This window comes from Psammomys obesus, unplaced genomic scaffold, assembly GCF_907164565.1.
Source record: "Psammomys obesus unplaced genomic scaffold, mPsaObe1.curated_primary_1811, whole genome shotgun sequence".
In the NCBI taxonomy this organism is placed as follows: Eukaryota; Metazoa; Chordata; class Mammalia; order Rodentia; family Muridae; genus Psammomys; species Psammomys obesus.
This window is the reverse complement of record NW_026592509.1, coordinates 856,308-871,020: the sequence shown is the minus strand read 5'-3', so window position 1 is coordinate 871,020 and position 14,713 is coordinate 856,308. Positions and strand designations below refer to the sequence as shown.

The 14,713-nt window shown below is 52.6% G+C and overlaps 2 protein-coding genes across 2 annotated transcripts; both read right to left on the bottom strand.

The window, feature by feature from the left end:
- Window positions 1–102: 102 nt before the first annotated feature.
- Window positions 103–5,105, bottom strand: Kcnj14 (potassium inwardly rectifying channel subfamily J member 14). Its single transcript, XM_055613555.1, has 2 exons — window positions 3,275–5,105; window positions 103–1,873 (listed from the first exon to the last, which is right to left on the bottom strand). The coding sequence occupies exons 1-2, from the start codon at window positions 3,980–3,982 to the stop codon at window positions 1,277–1,279; spliced, it is 1,305 nt and encodes a 434-aa protein (XP_055469530.1). The 5' UTR covers window positions 3,983–5,105; the 3' UTR covers window positions 103–1,276.
- Window positions 5,106–6,736: 1,631 nt separating this feature from the next.
- Grwd1 (glutamate rich WD repeat containing 1) lies at window positions 6,737–14,007 on the bottom strand. Its single transcript, XM_055613553.1, has 7 exons — window positions 13,808–14,007; window positions 13,505–13,622; window positions 13,216–13,375; window positions 10,521–10,734; window positions 10,287–10,429; window positions 9,916–10,113; window positions 6,737–8,890 (listed from the first exon to the last, which is right to left on the bottom strand). Exons 1-7 carry the CDS (start codon window positions 13,992–13,994, stop codon window positions 8,573–8,575), a joined length of 1,338 nt encoding a protein of 445 aa, XP_055469528.1. The 5' UTR covers window positions 13,995–14,007; the 3' UTR covers window positions 6,737–8,572.
- Between the last annotated feature and the right edge of the window lie 706 nt (window positions 14,008–14,713).

Here is a 14,713-nt window from a genome sequence, read left to right as displayed (position 1 = left end):
CCTTGGAGCTGATGGGATTTAAAGTGAGCCTCCCTGAATCTCTGCAAAGGGCTCCAGTTAGCGTGAATGTGTTCACATCTTACCACAGGAACAAACGGAAAACATAGAGATCTGTATTTATGTCATATATCATACACATATGAGAAATAAACACACATCACTAGGTGCAGCAGTCCAGCCCTTAGGCTCGCCAGCCTCAGCCTCTCCCTTCCCTTGCCCACTAGTTAGCCCTGTGGTCCTCTAGGATCTTGCTCACAAGCTCCACACAAGAGTCTCTGCCTCCTAGAACTGCCAGGCTGTCCATATGAAGGTGACTAGGACTTCTAGGCTTTGGGAAAGGACAGCTCTGGTCCCTGGAATTTTGATTTCTTTTGGCATTACAGAACCACAGGAAGTCACTCAAGGTCATAGAGATCCTCAGCCCTGCTGGGTAAAGTGGAGCCAGCAAGTCACAGACCTCTAGAACCCTGCCTGGATTCTGCTAAACCTTGAACCACAGAATCCTGATTCCTTTGGATGTTCTAAGAATGGCACTTCAAACAAAGACAACATTCACCCTGTGGATCATGGAGAAGCCACACTCACTCCTTCAGCTGGACCCTAAACAGCCAGAACCCCAGAGCTCTCCAGCCTCAGGGGCCTCAGCATGCCAGCTCAGTCTCTCCTTTCAAACTCAGAGACCTAGCAATGTTTTGTGTATTCTAGAAACATAGCTTTGTAGTTTCTGGAGAAGTTCCACTCTCTAGCCAACCTGTTCTAGAATCCCCAATGTCAACCTAGACTCAGATAATCTCAGCTCTTGGGCTCTGGAACTACCAGAGGTCTTTTCTTCACACACAGTCCAGTCACCATTCTGTTTTTGGTCAATTATGATGATCCAGAATCCTTGAAGTATTCTATCCCCTCCTCTCCTGAAGGTAGCAAAGCCACCATTGCTTGAATCTTTGTTTCTTGATCTGCGTAAGTTGACGTCTTCCTCCTGTGGCTGTGTATCTCTCCTATGCTAACCAGAATCCAGCCTTCACTCCTCCAGAAATCTGATCCCTCAGCTTTGGTAAGACTCAGAAATTCAGCTCATAAAAGGGTCTTGGGAGTGAGAATGGAGCAGAGAAATGAAGGTGTTATATCTGCAGCAGACATCTTCATGGTTAGTGGTTAGCTCAGCAGGCCACTGGTCCTGAGAAGCCCCTGCCCCACTCCCAACAGAGTCTGGAAGCTCTCCACCCCTGTCATGATTGGGAAGGGGTGTCACACGGGAAAGTGGACCTCAGCTGTGTCATGGAGGCAGGGTTAGTGCGAGGGTTGGTGTAAGAGCTTGGGGGCTGACAGCCTTATCTGGGGTCTCTACTGAAGTCCCCTCCTTAGTGTCCTCATCTTCATCTTCCTCCTGGCAGCAGCTCAGAGCAAGTTCATTCTCATAACAAAATGCAGTGAGGGAGCCAGGAAAACTTGACTTAGGGCTGTGGGAAGCCTGCTCTGCCCGTTCATCCAGCTCCTTGGCACTGCACACTGGTGTCCCCGGGACCTCATACGTTCGATGGAAGTGGCGATAGTCAACCTCATACTGGGAACCACGCTGGAAGAGGACCGGCTCGAAGCGGTGGCCCCAGAGCAGCTCGCCTGGGAGGTAAGATGAACGGCACTGGGTAGTCATGGCTGTGGCCTCAACCATACCTTCAAGAATGACTACCAGCTCAAAGTCAGCCCGGGCCAGCTCAGCCCGTCCCAGCTCATACAGTGGACTGGCAGAGTCGATCTCGTGCACGATGGTAATGGGGGATACGAGGAAGATGCGATCAGTGCCTCCATCAAAACCGACATCCACATCCTGGTGGTCCAGTGGAATGTACTCACCCTCTGGGGTCACACGGGGCTGTGCAGAAGCAAGAGGAAGGAGCCAGAGAGGTGAACAAAGGTTACAGAAAGAGAAGAACAAAGACAGAGAGAAAGAACAAAGATTAACGAGCTGAGCTACTGGAGAACATGGTTGCAGGGAAAGGGACAGGGACTTAGAATGAGGGAGACCTAGAAAGAGGGACAGAGACAGACAGGCAGACTCCAATATAAAGGAGCATGGATCCAAACCCAGGGAGAGGAGGACACAAAACCTAGAGAGGGTGTGGGGACACAGACCCCCCCCCCAGGGGAACCAAAACCTAGGAGCAAGAGGAAGATAGTGAGATAGAGACCTGTAGAGAGATAGAGAAGAATAGAGACTTAGAGATAGGGAACCAGAGAGAGAAAGGAGGAGCTGGGAGGTAGATCTGGCTCCAACGGCAACTATTCCACTGCTGTTTTATGTAGCTATCCATCCCATTGAGTACAGGCAGGAGCACACTGAGAAGTGTGTGTGCGTGCGTGTGTGTGTGTGTGTGTGTCAATACTGGCAGTTTTGTCTCCTTACTGCTCTATGACTGTCTTTCAGGCTGTGTCACTACAGCCACACATCTGGAAGAAGCATCTCTCTGGATCATCTTGGCGTTTCAAAGGGCTAGGAGCTCAAGTATGGTTGAGGATCTGCTCTCTGTGCCCCCGAGGCTTCTGGGAGCTGTCCTTCCCACAGTCAGTGCCCTCTCTTCTGGCCTCAAGGGCAGCCTCCATTTGGCAGTGCTGACTGCAGCTCATTGGCTTGTTGGGAACTCAGATGCCAGGGCGATGTGGCCCCAAGTCTAGGAGCATCAAGGCTCCTACAGCAGGGCTTTGGAGGGTTGCTGCCCCAGTGGCCAGTGAAAATGGCTTCACTGGGGCTGTTCCCAGCCTGGTGCTGTACTTATTGGGCAGGAGGCTGGTAGGGGAGCCTGTGACCCAAGTCCTAAGCTGCTCTGTTGTCCTTTCTCCTGGGAAGTGTGCTTTGGATGGTGGGAAAGTCTCATAGTCCCCACACCCAGCAAACACATCCCAAGCTTCGAGCACAGGCATTCCCTTGCCCTGGTGCTGCTGGGAGCTCCCAGGAGCACTTGAGGGCAGGCATGCTTGCCCACATCTAGACTACTCAGCAAAGTCTGATCAGACAGTCTCCAGGCCAAGAAGCTCCTCAGGTGTTCTACTCTCTCAAGCTCAGGTTCCAGGTAACTTGCCCCCTGGGTCTCTACCTCTCCTTCAGGTCCAACAGTTCTGCTACTCGGGGTGCTGAAGAAGGCGCATCTCCCATCTTCCTACTCCCTACAACACACACACACCAGCCGACCTGCATTCCCTCACCTACTGGTCCTTCCTAAACACGCACGCACCCACGCACGCACGCACGCACCCCAGCCGCCATGCGTCCCCTCACCTGCAGCAGCTGCGCCCGCACGTGAGCTTCCACCAGGTGGCTGCGACGCAGGTTGCCCACCCGCCACATCAGGCAGAGCCGGTGGTCCCGCAGAGCCACCACTGCGTTCTCGCTGAAGACCAGGGTCTCGTTGCGTTTCTTGGGCTTGGCCATCTTGGCCATGACTGCACCTACGACGAAGGCGTCGAGCACACAGCCTGCGATGCACTGCAGCACCACAGCGGCCACAGCAGCCGGGCACTCCTCGGTGACGCTGCGCACACCGTAGCCTATGGACGTCTGTGTCTCCAGCGCGAAGAGGAAAGCAGCCAGGAAGCTGGCCACCTGCGAGAAACAGGGCGCCGGGGGCGGCGGGGCAGCTAGGTCACCGTGCAACGAGGCGATGAGCCAGAAGGTCAGGCCGAAGAGCAGCCAGGAGGCGAGGAAGGAACAGGAGAAGAGCAGGCACATCCAGCGCCAGCGAACATCCACACATGTGGTGAACAAGTCGCTCAGGTAGCGCGCGCCCTGGCCACCCAGGTTCACGAAGCGCACATTGCAGTGCCCGTCTTTTTTGACGAAGCGCCCGCGGCGCCGGCTCCCGGCTTCCGGCCCAGGCGCCCACCCATTGCGGCACAGCCCGGCCCCCGCCTCCTCCTCATCACCAGCTCGGCTGTTTCCTGACTCCAGTGCGCCGCTCAGGCGGCGCAGGGCCCTGGCCAGGCCCATTGGGTGGGGAGACCCCCTCTACTTGGCCTAGCGGGGGGCGGGCGCCCCAAACCTGCAGGAACAAAAGATAGGCAGGACCGTCAGGGCTATCAGGAACTGGAGGATCCACTGGCCACAACAATGCTCTGCACCCTCATTTAACATAAGGTAGGCCAGTACTTAGGGGACAATAAGAAGATCCCACCATAGGAAACTTGGCATCTGGAGGAGAGGGTTTCACAACGCTGTTATGAATTAGCCAAAAGGTGGCTTAGGCTGCTGTAAGCACTGTACATGAATCTACATATTTGTGGGTTTGTTTGAGATGGTACTGGGGAGGAACACACCAGGACTCCTGAATGCTAGGCAGTGCTCTACCACTGAGACGGTAACCCTAGCACCAAGAAGAGTCTTGAGATAAACAACATTATTTTACAGATATAACCTGCTTAAGACCACAGCCACTCAGGCTACGGTTTGAATGCTAGAAGTTTTAGCTCCTGAGTCCTTGTAGGTAACTACCAGTACCAGGCATCTGGAGAAAAAACCTGCCGGCCCCGCATATGGAGCACACACAGTATAGCTCCAGCACTCAGGAGGCTGATATAGAAGCATAGAGAATCTGAGGTTAGCTTGGAGCTACATAAAGCCCTGGCTCATACAAATAACAAGGATTCTGCCTGGCAGAGAAAAAGAAACAAGACAAACATCAAAGTGTGAACACTTTCTTTGTTGAGGCTACCTTATGGGCTCTAGATAATCTTTGTCTCTTGGCCCCTGGAGTAGGTGGGAACAGGCCATGTACCCTCAAAGCATTTTAAGTGGGAGCAGCCAGTCCTAGCCACTGTTCCATCTCTGTATCTACATCATCTGCACCCACTGAACTCTGCCAAACTCAGACCCAAAGCAGTGCCCTCTGTACTGAACACGCAGACCTTTTCACGTATCAGTATTCCCTGGACAATACTATAAAGCCAGGCAGCGGTGGCCCACGCCTGTAATCCCAGCCCTCAGGACACAGAGGCTGGTGGACCTCTGAGAATTTGAGGCCAGCCTGGTCTTCAGAGCGAGTTACAGGACAGCCAGGGCTACATAGAGAAACCCTGTCTCACAAAACAAAAACCAAAGCGCTATATAAAATTGCATTGCTCTGAATGAGAATCTGGAGATATGTTTTTAAGACAAAAGTTTTCACAAACCCAGACTGGCCTAGAACTGATCCCCCTGCCTCCACCTCCTGAGTGTAAGGATCACAGGCCTAAAACACTCCACTCAGGTATGGAGAAGACTCTAAGTACAGGGGGCTTACCTCCATCCGAGGAAAGGGGTAGGTTGGGGAAAGGATGTGGGGTTAGCACTACTACAGTGATAGCTGCTCAACAGCGGCTACACTGGATAAGGCTGTGGTCCAGCAGCGTGCACACTCCGTGCCTCAGGCCTTGGGTTCAGTCTCAGCTCTCCAACAAAAACATCACACATGCTGATGGACCGACAGCTACTAATAAGCAAGTTTGGCCTTGACCATCTGACCCCAGTAAGGAAGCAGCTTCTGTCATCAAGACCTAGGGCCTGTTGGTCAGTGTAGTGGCAGGCAGAACCTTGAGTTCTAGGACAGCCTACCTTATCTTAAAAATAATAATATTTAGACTCTAACCTAGGCTTCCTTTTCTAGAGTTTTGATTTGCTTATTTGAGGCTTGCTAACCTGAAAGGGAGAGGACCTGGAGGTCCTTGGCAGCTCCAGGCTGAATCCTGATCAGGACCCTCATTAGTTCTGGCAGTGGGTACAGTGAGTTTATGGACCTTCTTAAACCCCAGAGTGGAGGCCCAGGTCTAGGCCTTGAGTTTCACCTCCAGCTACTACAGGGCTGCCTTGGGCCATATGTTGCCATGCAACCCCCAGCTCTGTACACCCTGTAAGCACACTAGACTCTGGGCCCTCACGGGCTTTGGTAAAAGAACCCAAGATTCCTTGTAAGGCTGTGTAAAGTTCAGCACTTATGGCTGAAGTGTCTTGCGACTTTCTTGGTCTCCATGGCATACAGAAATCTAGCCAGGGGTCATGAGGCCCACCTGACAGGCACGAACCTGAGGCTCAGGGCTGATTGGATGGAGCTGGACTGAGTCAGCACAGCAGCCCTGAATGTTGAAGGTCATTCTCAGGAGGGGAAGCAGGTTAGTCTCCCAAGAGCAGGTTTGCAGTGCGACTGTGGAAAGTAACCTTCACACGCAGGCTTTGTGGCAGAATTCCTACTTTGCAATCGTGTCTAGGAGCCAACTAGGGAGAGAGGGAAGGTGGAATCCCACCCTCAAGTCCCTTAGCTGGAGAAAGGTGGCAAACTCAGTACCAGTGAGGCTGTGTGTGCAGAGCTCCAATGATGACAACTGCTTGAGTGCTGGCAGTGGGACAGGCCACTGTTTATGGGAGGACCTGCAGCTGCCCATGGTACCTGCCGGCCTCCAGGGTTCACCTTTGATTGATTGCTCAGGGTGCCAGGGGCCCAGGGCTTCACCTTGTCTGCGCTAGGGTGGAAAGCTGGCTGGGTCATAAACCTCTGAGCCCACTCTGCCACTGCCCTGTGTAGACCTGTGTCCACCTTAGGTTGAGTGTGATTTACACCTTCAGAGAACCATCCGCATCACTGCCCAGCACTAGGCTGCTCCCGAAAAGGATGGGGGGAGGATTCTGATCCACACACCCCCATCTTCCACCTGACCCACAAGAGCAGCTTAATGTTTCCATATAAAGGAGCCACAGGGCTTAAGGTACTTCAACTTCATGTCAAAGTCACTATATAATCTGGAGCCAAAAACCCCGCCCCTCCCATCCATACAAGGTGGCACTCCTACCCCTGCCAAGTAGTGGCAACAGCACTGAAGGAACCCCAAAGGAGACCATTGACAAAGCAAAGGACGGAAACTCCTGTCCTTTCCTAATCCCCAAAGCAGCCAGACAACCCGGCCACACTGGGGTCACTAGGCCCAAAGATGATCCGAGGACAGACAGAGACTCTGAAAGAGTAACAAAGACTGACTCGGAGAAACAGCTACCAAGAGAGAGGGGCAGAGACCCAGATAGGGAAACAAAAGGTCACAGTGGAGTAAGCTGGGAGACCCAGGAGGTGAGGGTTTTAGGACAGAGACTGAATCAAAGAAACAGACCAAGACAGAGGGACATAGATGCAGATAGGGAAACTGGCGAATGCTGGGGAGACTGAGACTCAGGGGGGCAGAGACTGACTCAGAGGAACAGAGACCCAGAGAGAAAGATAAAGGGACTTAGACAGACAAGAGTCAAAACCCAGAGACATCCATGTGCAGAGCCCGAGTAAGAATTCGAAGAGACATGAGGCTTGTCTCATGAATATCAGCAGACAGGGAGAGCGAGGGGCTGCCTCTCAAGGGAGAATGGGTAGTGAGAAAACTCATGAAGTCGGTATCGCCCAGAGCTGGAAGCCAAGGGCTGGGGTACTAGAGGCAGGGAAGCTTTTGGCTGGTAGGGAAGGTGTTGGGGGCAGAAGGGAGATGAGGTGGGTTGGCTCAGGTCTGCACTTACCTGGGGGGGCCGCCCACCCCCATGCCCTGCACTGGGGGGTTCCTCTGCCCAGCTGGAGAGGGCCTCTGTGGGTGCTAATATGTCAGGTCTTTCCTCGGCCCCTGGGGCCTGAGCCGGGGCACCCAACCTCTGAGCTACAGCGGATCAGGGCCTGAAGAGGGGGGGGGGGGGTAGGGGTGGAGCCGGCTCAGCACTGCAGAGGGGGAGCCGGGGAGGCTGGCCAGGCAGGACACTGGGCTGCGGCCCAGGCAGACTGGAGAGGACAGTGCAGATAATGGGTGGGAGGCAGGGAGGGAGAGTAGGGATCAGGAACATGGGAATAGTCATAGGAAGGTCACTGACAGCCCTTCCTGACCTTAGCAGGAAATACTGAGGTAGTAATAAAGGAGAGGAAATATGGGTCCCCATCCCCCAAGAATAATGCCTTAATAGGCTGGTGGTCAAGGCCTGGGCCGCTGGAGCAGAGGTGAACAGTGGTCTTTCCCTGATGGCAGGGGGATAGTGCTAGAGGCTCAAAGGATTGGTGTCTCGCATGTTTGGGCCTTATTGTGGTCCTTTACTGCCGAAGCCCCAGACCCTCCTCCAGTACAACACTGGTCAGCACTGGAGGGCATCCCAGAGAGCCCCCGACTTGGCTTTTAACCAAAAGCAATCGGCCAGAAGAGAACTAAATTCCACCGGAGTGACCCAGACCCAGACTTGGTCTAGCCATGGCAAATCCTTCAAGTTCTGAAAGTTAATCAACAGCCAGAACTGTCCTGGGTCAGAGGTCCTTGGGGTCAAGCCAGGAGTCAACACTGACAGAAATATCACATTGAGGCCTTATCTGGGACAGGCAAGGGTCTTCGCCCGAACCAAGTCTTTGGTGTAAAGTACACAGAGGTCAATCTGAATCCTTAGAGATACTAGCTCAGTAGAATCCATCACTTCTCTTCCACGTAGGCCAGGTTGAACATTCTTTCTGGGGCACAGTCTACACAGGCCTAACGATCTTCGCCAAGTTAACCAATCCAGTTCCAAAGCAGAGCCAAGGCCTGAGGTCAAGTGTTGGCCACCTCAGACACTGATGGTGCGGAAGATGGTGAAGCCTGACAGGGCGGTGCTGATCAGGACCCCAGGGCACTGTGGGTGCCAGTGTAGCTCCTTCAGGTCCGTCTCACCTTGATGCACGAACAGCAACTGCTGGGGGAGTGCTGCCAGCCCAGGGTCTGTCTCTGTCTCACCTGCCTCTGGGTCCCGTTCAACTGCCAGGTCCCACTGTGTGATCTGGTTGTCAGCACCTGAGGCTGCAAACACCCCACTGTCCTGAGGGTGCCATTCAACAGAGGTCACGGGGGCCATGTGCTGCTTGAAGGTGGCCACAGGGGAGCCAGACTATAAGAGAATATGGGAGTCAGGCCTCAGTATGAGCACTGGGCACTCAGCCTCAGAGTTCACCCATACACTCTTACACCCATACAAAACCAGAGCCAAAGAAAGAAACACAGGGAAAGGACAGCAGGTAAGATGACTTAATGGTCCATGGGCTGCTGGGAGCTGTGCTTGCACCTGCAAATAAGCCTCTAACAGGGTGACAGGAGCCTGACCCCTAACATTCATCCCTGAGCATGCCTCAGGATCCCTTTTCTATAAAAAGAGCAGGAGGGGGTCCTCCCAGCACATGCTTGGCTGTCCTTTAAGGCTAAGGCCTTAACAGGGCAGAGATAGCTCCCTTAAGCTCCCGACACTCACGCTAGAAGAAGTGGTACTAGGAAGGAAGTCTGAGGCCACTTGGCATGGGAGGGCTGCAGCTCCCTCTGGAAGCTTCCCCAAGGATGAGTCTACAGAAATGATTAAACTGGGAAAAGAGGCTGACTGCATGTGGCGCAGGGTAGGTCTGCAGCCAGACGCCCTGGCTTTCTCTAAGGATTGGAAACGCCTCTTCCGCCCGTCTAGATTAGCTCAGCTGTACAGACAACTCTTAGCGTGATGTCACCTCTGCTCCTGTTCTGTGCCTCAGTTTCCTTTCCTTAAAGCAATAAATAGGGCTCAAATTCCCAGCTGATACTATAAACACACTAGAATTAATAGCAGCCCAAGGTCATGGGCTATGTCGCCAGCTGTATCTATGCCACACAGACAAATGAGTTACAGTCTGTACTGCCCAGCTGGTGGAGGGACAAAAACACTGGGTACCTCCCTCCTAAGGCAGACATCGAGAAAGCAGGCAGGACCAAGTTAGAAGGAAGACAGAGTAGGGGGCGCCTCCAGAGTCGCAGTACAGAAAAAGCGAAGCAGAGGTGACACGCAGGGCTAAGTGATCTCCCTGCTCCCATGCACATCATGCTGTGCCTGCCTCCTCACCTGGATTTAACTCCCAGTACCTTCCCCAGCCCTTAGGAGCCCAGCTGGGAAGATACCTTGAACTGTCGCAGGTCCCAGACTTTGAGGGCCCCATCATCCCCACCACTGAGCAGGAAGGGTTCCCTTCTACTCCAGCTGATGACGTTGACATCCCCATCATGCGCATTGGCTGTGGTGAGCATGCAGGCCTTGCCTGGGGCTGCTCTGATGTCCCAGATTCGAATGGAGGCATCAACTGAGCAGGAGGCAAAAACCTGAGTAGGTTGAATAGTGTGAATTAGGAAGATGTGCCCCAACTCACAGACTTCATTATCATTTATTGTCTGAATCAGGCACCAACTTAGGACCCCCCTCTCCCAAGTCAAGGTTCAGGTTCCTAGCCTGTCCCCATCAGACCCACGTGTCTAGGCCTTCAACCTTTCCTCACCGTGTCCTCAGTTGGCGACCACTGCAGATCCTCCACAGAGCGTGTATGGCCCACATACGGCCGCTGGTCCACATTCCAGGAACCACCATCGGTGGGTGTCCAGAGGTGGATGTTTTTCTGACAGTCACCAGTCAGCAAGCGGCCTGGACAAGGGTTAGGAAACCACCTTACCCACTTGGACACTCAGGAGTCCTACCTCCACCTCCCCTAAACCATGAGAAAATCCAAACTCACCAGGCACCCGAGGGGACCAGTCAAGAGCAAAGCCCTCACCCATGTGGCCAGCAAAGGAGAAGATGGGCTTTACTCGGGCCTGCTCATCCCGGAGGAAAATGGCCAGGGCCTGGGGGTCATCTACCACCTGCAAGAGCCGCCGCAGTGCAAACACCTCCACCTGGCCCTTCTCTGACCATACTCCAGCCACAGGCTCCTCCCCTAGCCAGGACACCTGCCAGAGGGTGCACAAACAGAGGAAAGAGGCCTAAGTTTGGACACTAGACCCCCAGAACCATAACCTCTGCATGTCTACAGACAAACTACAGTTCCCTAACAGCTTTGAGAGAGAAAACTGTACCCAACCTTCCAGACTGGCTGCTGCCTAGCTCACCTCCTGGTGCTGGGAGTAGAAGGAGCAAGAGGATGAAGCTCACGCTCCCACTGGTGTTCTGGAACATGGTCTCTGAAACACTCTGTGTGCTAGAGTTCCATGGCTTGGCTCTCATGTCCTTTCACCTCTACACTCACTACAAGATCCTGAAACTGCCCTATCACCATAGGCAACACATTCCTTTGTTCTCCACTGTGCTGGACAGCTTTACGTCAAATTAGAATAATCTGAGAGAAGAGAGCCTCAGTCAAGAAGATGCCTCAGATAGGACTGCAGGCAGTAGGACATTTTGTTAATTAGTATAGGAGGGCCCAGTCTGTGTACGTGGTACCATCCCTGGGCTCTGTGAGGAAAGAGGTTAGCTGGAGGTGTTGGCACACATCTTTTATCCCAGGTCTTGGGTGGCAGAGACAGGTAGCTAGATCTCTGAGTTCAAGGCCAGCCTGGTCTACAGAGCGAGTTCCAGGACAGCCAGGGCTACACAGAGAAACCTTGTCTCAAACAAAACAAACAAAAAAGTGGAGTAAGCAAGCCAGTAAGCAACATCCCTTACTAGCTTCAGAATCATCTCCTGCCTCCAGGTTCTTGTTCTGCTTGAGTCTCTGTCCTGACTTCCTTTGATGAACAGTGATGTAAGAGTGTAAGCCAAGTAAACTCTTCTGCGCAAGTTGCTTTGCTCACAGCGTCTCATCACAGCAGTAGTAACCCTAACTAGGACACTCACCTTGGGCCCCAAACCCCGAGACCCCTGTTTGCTGTGTCTTCTTTCTTGTATCTTCTGACCTTTCTGCCCGCCTGTGGCTGCACATGCCTACGCTCTGCAGATGCAATCCTTCCTATGAGCTGCTCCTTACAGAGCCAAACACGTCTGGCTCCCTGCAGCCAGAAGGATCCAGATGAATCAGACCTCTGCTTTACAGGCCCTACTTGTTCCTCAATCTCCTGGAGTAGAAACCCACGCCCTTATACTGGCCCACAAGGCCAAAACCAACTCCTCCAGGCGCTAACCCCCACCTTCTGTCACCGTCCCCTTTGTCCACCCTGCTCCACACAGTGGTCTCTCGTTTTCCTTGAACCTGCTGAACCGTGCCAGGTTCGCCCCTGGCACTTTCATTTTAGCTCCCTGCAAATCTGTTCCCACAGACATCTAAGCCCCCACACACCTTTCCCCATCACCTTAGCATCTTGCCACAAACTATGTATTTAAAAGTTGCTTTGGTTCTCTTTCCCACTAGTGTGTTTAGTTCATTGGACCCAGAGCTTTGTTTCCACAGGCCCACTCTTCTGGTGTTAGGGCAGAACCTGAGATACCGTAATAATTTAACAGAAATACACAGGCCCAGCTGAGGGTCCAATTTTGCTCATTTACCTGATCAAATGTGTACTAGGGCTTTATACACTTGAGGTGAGCACTCTACCACTGAGCTACCTTTGAACTCATCCTGTAGCTTAGGCTGGCCTTTGATCCCCCCGCCTCAGTTCCTAAGCAATATCTAAGTAAACTCTTGTTACTTGTTACACTTTGTAATTAGGTGCTGTTTTAGCTCCTATGATTTGTTTATCAGCTTCTATTGTTTGTTTATCCTCACCAGTTCCCACTGGGTTAGTTTCATAATTTTCAAAATTAAACAACAACAAAACAGCACCAGAGTCTAAAAGAATACCTACTACATAACAGTTATTATTCTTCCTAAAATAAGGAAAAAGAACTATCCACCAAGCCAGGTGTGGCAAGGCACGCCTGTAATCCCAGCACTCTGGGAGGCAGAGGCAGATGGAGCTCTGTGAATTTGAGGCTAGCCTGGTCTACACAGTGAGTTCCAGGACAGCCAAGGCTACACAGGGAAACCCTGTCTCAAAAAACCAAAGAACTATGTACCAAATAAATCTGTAAAGGCTGAAGGGAGCTGGTGTGTGTGTGGTGGCTCATCCATCTTTAGATGCTGAGGCAAGAAAAAAAAAAAAAAAAAAAAGCAACCTTGAGTTTGGAGTCAGCCTGGCCTATAGAGTAGGGATATGTCTGAAGCTGGCTTGGTGGTGCACATCTTTAATCCCAGCACTTGGGAGGCAGAAGGAGGTAGATCTCTATGAGTTCATGGTTAACCTGGTCTACAGAGTGAGTTCCAGGACAGCCAGGGCTACACACAGAGAAACCTGTCTCAAAAAAAAAAAAAAAAAAAAAGAGAGAGAGAGAGAGATTATGTCTGAGAAAGATAGAGAGAAGCTGAGGGGCAGAAGGAGGTGCTGAGGGGCATTTGGATGCTGAGGGAGGCGTGAGCATGCTGCACAGAAAGCTGAAGAAGCCCTTGGGAAGACGTGTACCCGAACTCGGTTGACGCCACCATAGTGGGGCACCATGGCCAGCTCCAGCTGAGGCTTCCGCTCTTCTTCATCGTCTTCATCTTCCTCCTCATCGTCATCACTGCCCTCTGAGGGTGGCGGCCTAGTCCCATGGAGATTGTGCATCCGAAGCATCATCAGTCTGAGGAAGCAAAGCATGGATTAGAAACTGAGTGCCAGGATGTTTAGGAGGGAGGCTAGGCACCCAAACTTTTAGTTCTGGCAGAAGCGGAGGGCCCTGAGGGCGTCTTGAAAAGGTCCTGGGTCTCACCTATTGCTCTGGGCGCTCTCCGCCTGGGTTCCCGCACACAGGTAAAGACTGAGAGGGAGCTCTGTCCGGTTGTCACCCAGGTGATCTCGGACTATGTCAAAGCTGAGACAAGGTGCGCCTAGGAAGGAAGAAGAGACGGTAGAGTTGCAGAGTGAGTACGAGACACTGAGAACTCGATCTCCACCTCCAACAAAGGCCAGAATTCCACAGGGTTATGTCACAACCCTCAGACTCCAGACCCCTCATGCCATAGGCTCCAAGTCAGGCCTTCCATCTCCCTGGCAGTCAGGGCCCTCCACCTACCAGTTTGCGCACGATGGTACAGCACGTAGGCCTCCTCATCCATCACCAACTCCTCCCCTTCGCCTGGTGGCGGCCCTTTGCCGGGCAGGTAGACCTGGGATGGGCCCTCGGATCCTGGTTCGCCGGATTCAGCCTCCATGGATTCCTCAGTTTCACATGTGCGCCTCCGGCCCTTGCGCGCCGCCATCTTCGAACCTTCTTGCCCCTGACGCGAAGTAAGAGCGTCACTTCCGGGTTTCCTTGTCACTGTCTAAGACCCGTCCCACCGTACTGTTACCTTGGAAATCTGGGGACCAGCAATAAGAAAGTGGTGCGCGGAGAGATGGCCAACCCCAAATAACGATGTCCTGTTTCAGTAATAAGATTTATATTAGCAGAGATTTTTGTCTTCCGCGTGACCTTGGGGAGTTCTCCCGGGCAGCAGTGGCAAGGCCTTCTGGGAGTTGTAGTTCTACAGGAGTCCTCGACCCCAGAGCCCTTCTCCATCTTCCACCTTTCATTCCCAGGGTTGTCTTTCCACTTAGTCAATTATTCATGTATGTAAACGAGCACTTACTGGCAAGGAGACTGGGCTTCTGTTCCCCGAGGACGCATAAAGCCGGTTTCTTCTCCTCTTCTTGTTATGATAGCTCTAAATTATTTCAAAATGCTTTAGGGCAGACAGGCTGGACTTTATGCATAAATTAGTGGATTGAATCTATTCTCCAGGGGCAGTCCATTTCCCAACCAGCATTCCCGTGGCAGCTCTGGTCAGCAGGCACTTAATCAGAAAGTCTCTCGTGAGGCTACCGCTACAACTGTGCCCACTCTATTCACACACGTGCACCACGAGTTTTGGTTAATTGGAGTAAATGAAATGTTGGAAATGGGTCTCCCCTGTGAGATGAAGGGCATTCAGGATGTGGA

What these genes read in the sequence shown, in the direction of transcription:
- Grwd1 (XM_055613553.1), bottom strand. Translation starts at nt 13,994, where the DNA reads ATGGCGGCGCGCAAGGGCCGGAGGCGCACATGTGAAACTGAGGAATCC. An exon ending in GTACCATCGTGCGCAAACTG is followed by an intron (nt 13,623 to 13,807) that starts GTAGGTGGAGGG and finishes CTTCCTTCCTAG; the next exon opens with GCGCACCTTGTCTCAGCTTT. An exon ending in GTGGCGTCAACCGAGTTCGG is followed by an intron (nt 10,735 to 13,215) that starts GTACACGTCTTC and finishes ACCCTCTGGCAG; the next exon opens with GTGTCCTGGCTAGGGGAGGA.
- Kcnj14 (XM_055613555.1), bottom strand. Translation starts at nt 3,982, where the DNA reads ATGGGCCTGGCCAGGGCCCTGCGCCGCCTGAGCGGCGCACTGGAGTCA. An exon ending in TGCGGGCGCAGCTGCTGCAG is followed by an intron (nt 1,874 to 3,274) that starts GTGAGGGGACGC and finishes GCTTCTGCACAG; the next exon opens with CCCCGTGTGACCCCAGAGGG.